We start from the raw sequence: 6,554 nt of genomic DNA, 5'->3' as shown, positions 1-6,554 counted from the left end.
ATGTCATCAAGAGTTAGCATTATTAATTACTCGTACAACGGAGTTGGCTATAATTTCACAATTTTTTACCTCCTCTCTATCTTCTCATTAAATGATTTTGCCTAGGAGCACGTGTAAGACATGTTCTTGCATTAGAGCAAGTACAATAGGGGCTTATAGCCCGCTTACATGTCATTTTTGTGTATGTAGAGGAGAGATGTGAAATAGTAAAGGAGTGAGCCCTCATGCAAGAGCCTAACTATATGCGTATTTCTAGACAAATACAATAAACATGAAGAAAGAGAAAGAGAGAGGATATAAAAAGTTATTACTCCCTTCGTCTAGGTGAATAAGGCTGCTACCAATGCATTGGTGCTTAGATGAGGTGCTAAGCACATTAAATAGCTTAGCAACTATACTCCCCAATGCATAGGTGCTTAGCTTATGGTAGCTAAGCTTGCTTCATTTAATGATTTAGCAACTAAAACTCTTCATGTATTGGTGGGCTTCCTTCATTTAAATGTTTAGCCTAGGTTCACGCGCTTAGCATTGTTTCTTCCTGGGGTCACCACACCCATTTCTCTCCTCATAAATAACTTGCCACATCAGATTTTTTGCCTATGTGAAAGGCTTAGCACCTGTACAAGGTGGAGCATTGGGAGGGGCCTAAGTCATCTTAGGTTGTGCACCGTGACCAAGGAGGGAAAAAGAGAGAACTTAATGTTCATTTGCTAATTAATAGCATTGCATGCCATCAACTAACAACTACATGTCGTGTTTGATAGTCTCGAGTCACTGAAAACATGCACGCCCCACATCTCTTATTGGTTGATATGTCAAAAAATAAGAAACAAGGTGGGAGTTAATGCACCTCCCCTAAGTATTTGGTGATTTTTTGGTTTTCGTAAGGTGACTTATACACCTAGACGGAGGGAGTAATGTCATAGCCAACCTTATAACACACAATATTGTTTGAGTGAATATAAATGATGGCTATATATGACATGACAGTTTTATATAGGCAACAACTCGCTATACAATTAGCCATGCTCTTAGAGCTCACTGCTTCACTTTCTTCTTGTCTCTTTCCTTCACATAGGCAAGGTACCATGTAAGCGGAGTTATAGCCCATTAAACAATTTAATTATTTAGCAACAAAACTTCTTCATGCATTGCTTGATAGACATTTTGCATAAGTTCATGTGTTTCTTTCTAGATTACTATAAATACTCTCCCATCTCCAAAATCTTTGTCCCATCAGCTTTTTTATCTATGTGACACACTTAGCCCCTGTTCATTGTGAGCACCGGGAAGAAAGGCCTTCAACTACTGACATTGGGGAGTAACTTAGACTAGTAACATGCATATGTTACTAGTCTATGTTACTATCTTTATAGTGATGAGCAATATACATGTGGTGTCATGTACTCTTCATTTATCTATACTGCTCTATAGTGTACGAGTTTTAAATGTTTGGATCTCAAAACCAAAACACAATGTGAGCCGTTAATAGAGTCAATCGGAGGGCTCAAAATTGTGGGATTCGCAGCTACAGTACCAGTGAACATACTACTAATTTCTAGAACCATCACTTATATACCAATGTAGGAAAATTTCACTTGCCTAAGGTTATCCATTAATGCATGTAACTGGTCAAGGTACACACTGGCAGAGCGTCCGCAACGCACGAACTAATCACGTCAGGGAGAAGTTGTAAGTTTTCAAGAAGTTAAAAAGTAAGCTGAGTGTAGTACGAGATACTAATACTAAGCATGTAAAGCTTTATATACAGGACTGAACCCCTTTTTTCGGGCAACATATATACAAAACAGAATGGCTACATGATGAACTCGATCAAGCTTTACATGTGAAGGTACCATGTTTGAAGGGAGCAAGAATGTATCCATGAATTGAACTCTGCACACATATTTAAATGATGTGCAAAGCACGAAAAATTTACTAGTATTAGGTAGTAGACTTATCTTGTCTTGTATATGTGATGTTACTCATAAAATGAGTAACTAGCTATGTTACTACATATCTCTTTTTCATCATTAATTACTTGACCTCTCATCTACTCTCTTCGTTTCTAAATATAAATCCTTTTAGAGATTTCACTAGAGACTACATACGGAGCAAATGAGTGAACCTATACTCTAAAAGGTGTTTGTATATATCTAAATGTAGTCTTTATAGTAAAATCTCTAAAAGGACTTATATTTAAGAATTGAGAGAGTATTTTGTCTATATAAGTGTGATGTTAGAGCAACTTCAACGCGCCAATCAAAACGAATGGCGATTTTATCCGCTTTTTGTCCGTTTTGGTCGGCTCGGCGGACATCCACATACGCTTCCGCGTTTCGATCGGCGCATGTGCCCAATGCTGGCCCAACCCATTTTGACGACGCACGAAAAAAAGAATACAAACATTTTGAAAAAACAAACAAACATTAATTAAACATTAAAGCCGGCCACGAAGGCCGGCGACGCGTCCACATTTATATTAATTAACATTAAAAAAAAGTAAACTACGAGGCGGCGCGCTGCCTTAGGCATCCTCGTCGTCGATGTCGGGGCCGGTGAGGTCGATGAGCATGGGCGCAGGGCCGGCCTAGGGGAACGTCGTGTTCCAAGTGACGGCAATGTCGGTCGCAGGCTGTGCCGCCGCAGCCTGGGCCTCGCGCCTCATCCTCCTCCGCCTCGCGCTGCTCCTCCTCGGCGTCGCGCTCGAGCTGTTCCTCCTCGACGTCATGCTTGAGCTGCTCGAGGTACTCGCCGTCGCGGCGCTCCTCGGCCAGCCGTCGCTGGCGCCATTGCTCGAGGTACGCCGCCTCCCGCGCCTCCGTCGCCCGGTACCAGATCGGCAGGGCGCTCACCCACTCGCGCACTACTCCGGTCCAGGAGTAGCGCTCGACAGGGGTCGCCTCTGGCTCGGCCTTGATTGGGGACGGGGGGGAGGGGCACCGTTGGCACGACGCAGTTGCCAGCCACGGACAGCGCCTTGGCCGCCTGGTATGCCGCCTCCTCCTCCTCCTCGTACACCGCCCTGCACCGCTCGTCCTCCTCGCTCTCCCGGAGGACAGCCGCCATGGCCGCCTGGTAGGCGGCCTCCGCCTCCCGGTCGTCGTCGCGAACGACGATGGGCGGCGGCGGCAAGCTACGGGCGACTTCGCGGACGCCGCACCGCCTGGCCTCCTCGTGCTCGAAGGCGAACCAATGCGCCCAATAGGGCGAGTCGGCGTCGTAGGCAGAGTCGCTGCGCCGCTCTGGTGTCAGCAGCGCCCGCCAACGCTGCACCTCCTCCACGTGCGCCCTTGCCGACCGCGGTGCCGCTGGCACTGGGATCCTCTTGGGATCCAAATGTCAGTCGTGCGGCAGGGTGACGTCGGGTAGGGGAGAGGGACGTGCTGCTGCCAGTGCCACTCCGCCTGGTGCACTGGCACGTCACGCGCTGTCTCGGCCTGCGAGGAGACGCCGGCGGAGGCGGTGGGAGGCGGGGGCCTTGTCCTTGGCTTTGCTGTTGCCGTTGCCGGAGAAGAACCCCATTGTGCAGTGGCTAGGGTTGCCGCCGACCTAGGACCAGTGGGTCGCGAGATGGGGACGGGGGCTTTCTGGAAGCGGATGAGGACGCCTCCCCGGCATGCTCGGCTTAAAAAAGGCCGACCGCCACCGCTGACGCGTGGGCCCATGGTCATAAATTAAGCTGACCAAACTAACCGTGGGTGGTTGGATGACCGCCACGTGGGGACACGGCGGACGCCGAAAAGGCACGCGAGGCGTCCGCTTTGCGTCCATGCCGACGTATTTTGGCCGCAAATGCATCTGCACGGACGCGAAGCGGACGCGTTTTAAGTTTGAATCGGCGCGTTTGACCCCATTTTTATCCACACCGACCTAAGCGAATGCAGGCGGACGTTTTGGATCGCTGCGTCGGAGTTGCTCTTATCCTCTATATTAATCCCACTATGGATAGTCTCCTAGTGCGGTTGCGCCGTCTGGCTATTGGGTACGTACGTACTCACCACGTAAACGCAGCTTCGACTCCCAAACTAGTGGTAGAACGTTTGGGGAAAGGAGAGAAAGCAATAGATAAGTGAGAAAGGATTAAAATATCCGTGCCGAGTCTACGCATGCACGCTGCCCTGGCCCCAGCCAAACGCCAGTCTGTCATGTTCCCCATTCCCCTGCCCCTGCCTTTCCTCCTCCTATATATAACTGGCCCTCCCAAACCTCCTCTTCCATCGCCGTCTCAAAGCTCAAGCTCACACAACAACATCACAAAGATCACCACAAACCTAGTATAAAATGGGGCTCTGCATGTCTAGCGGCGGCGCGGCGGCGGCGGTGCGGGCAGACGGGCAGCCTGCCTCCACGGCTATGGTACTGCTGCCAACCGGGGAGCTGCGGGAGTACCCGCGCCCGGCCACAGCGGCAGAGGCGCTCGATGACAACTCGGTGGCTGGGGACGCCGGCTGGTTCTTGTGCGACGCCGACGCGATGGGGTTCGAGGGCCCCGTGGCCGCCGTGGCCGGGGCCGAGGAGCTCCGCCCGGGGCAGATCTACTTCGTGCTCCCCGCCGAGGCCCGTAAGAACGGGCTACGGCGCGAGGACCTCGCCGCGCTCGCCGTCAGGGCGTCCGCGGCGCTCGTCAGCAAGGCCAACGCCAACGCCTCCGGCAGCGGCGGGCGGAGGAGGCGCGCCGGCTCTGTTTCGCCGCTCGTGTTCGCCCCGCCGCCGGAGGTGGACGGGACCCTTGCCTACAAGACCGTGCCGGCGCTGGCGGCGAAGAGGCGGCCGGTGGCGCGCGCGAAGAGTGCCGGGAGGATGCAGCGCTTTGCACCTGATCTGACCGCCATTCCCGAGTGCGAGTGAACCAACACAACACAATGGCGTCGCCGTCGCGGATGGATCGATCTCCGAGTTCCCATGCAAGACCGCTCGAATATGGAAAAAATGGAATATGGAGGGGCTCCGACGATTCCGGAAACAGAGCAAAGGAAGGTGACGCCAGCTATGGGATTTTGATTGGATGGGCGGTGTTTGTTTGCACTTGCGGGCGATGGCCGATGGGGAGGTTGATTAGATAGAGTCTGTAATTTGTAGGAGCAAAATTTTGGTCGGTTTAGTCGAGTTTGTGGTCTCAAGTCTCGAGAGACAACGAAATGTGAATATAAATCCCGGAGGTCCCCACATTTTGCCCAAACATGCACACTTTTTTTGGTGTGGTTTCTACGCTTCTCTAGGTCAGACATGTTGGAAACCTGCAATTAGACTAGCCACGATGGGTAGTAACATAGAGTAGTACATGTTACTACTCTATGTTAGTACCTCTATAGTGGGAAGTAACATATGTGTAGTAACATGCAACACTTCATTTATTATGCTATAGTTTCATCTTGCCTTGATATGTGTGATGTTACAGTAACTAGCTAAGTTACTAGAACTACCTCTCTCTTCATTAACTCATTGCCACATAGACAAATTTGCTGAGTTGGACTTGAAGTTACCGCTGAAGTTAGTCCCACTGTGGCTAGTCTTAGGGGGTGTTTGGTTCAGGGACTTTTTAGTTCCAGAGACTAGAAAAAGTCCTTAAAAAATCCCTAGGAACCAAACGGGAGGGACTTTTTCTACAGGGACTAAAAAAGACTCTACTAGAGAGTTTTTTTATTAGTCTCTGGGACTAGAAAAAGTCATAGGACTTCTGAACCAAGCACCCCCTTAGACGGAATCACCGAGCTGTAGCACGCAACATTAACTGTGTGTGTCCGATCTTATAACAGAGTAATGTTGATGCGAGTGCGGCAGAGCCCTCTTGCCCTGTATTCTCTTCGCAGCTCGGTTCGCGTGTGGATATAGCTGGTGATAGCGGCGCATGCTGCTTTGGCCCTAGGATTTTCAGCGGTACGGTGGCCAGGCGCATGCCGACCATTGCGTACCTGTGGCTGTGGGCATGAAGTCCCGTGCAGGAGTATTTGGGTGAAGTCTGGCATCAGATGAAAAGCGACACTATACATCTGCGTACGTACTCGGTGAGCCCAACTTAATGCCCGCGCATGTTGCATGGGAGTGTAAACCCGAGCGTCGGTAAGGTAATCATGGTGTGCTACGTTTCAAGGTCAACTCGGGCAGCGTCGTCGCCCAAGCCGATCACACGTCGCTACGGCCTACGGGTTTAGGCTGCGGCGAACAGGCCATGCATTGCATTTGCACGAATGGCTGCTCCTCTTATGATTGGAGTGCATGCCTGATGAATCCGTCTTGGCATGTTCCCACTCTACATGCTCTCTACGTTCGTTGGCGCGTAACCGCGTATACCAACCAAAAGACAGCGAGCAGATTTGATTTTCTTGACAGGATCTTCTCAAAGAGAAACATCCTGCTGCGCTTGTTTGTTTCAAGCAGGCTGGCCGGCAACGTGCGTGTGCTGGATTCAGATTCCTCCTATTACGTGGTACACATCAGCTACTAATAGTATACTCCCTCCGTCTCACATTATAAGATCGTTTTGCAGGCTGTTTTAGCTAGCAAAACAATCTTATATTATGTGACACAGGCAGTAGTAAACTCGCATGTGT

At 50.4% G+C, this 6,554-nt stretch overlaps 1 protein-coding gene across 1 annotated transcript; it reads left to right on the top strand.

The window, feature by feature from the left end:
- The first annotated feature begins 4,229 nt into the window (after positions 1-4,229).
- On the top strand, positions 4,230-5,182 carry LOC109736018 (uncharacterized). The gene has a single exon (XM_020295232.3). The coding sequence runs from the start codon at positions 4,285-4,287 to the stop codon at positions 4,849-4,851; it is 567 nt and encodes a 188-aa protein (XP_020150821.1). The 5' UTR covers positions 4,230-4,284; the 3' UTR covers positions 4,852-5,182.
- The last annotated feature ends 1,372 nt before the right edge of the window (positions 5,183-6,554 follow it).

The sequence above is a fragment of the Aegilops tauschii genome, chromosome 2 (assembly GCF_002575655.3).
Source record: "Aegilops tauschii subsp. strangulata cultivar AL8/78 chromosome 2, Aet v6.0, whole genome shotgun sequence".
Lineage (NCBI taxonomy): Eukaryota > Viridiplantae > Streptophyta > Magnoliopsida > Poales > Poaceae > Aegilops > Aegilops tauschii.
Note: the sequence above shows the minus strand (reverse complement) of the source record. Positions and strands in the feature narration are given on the sequence as shown.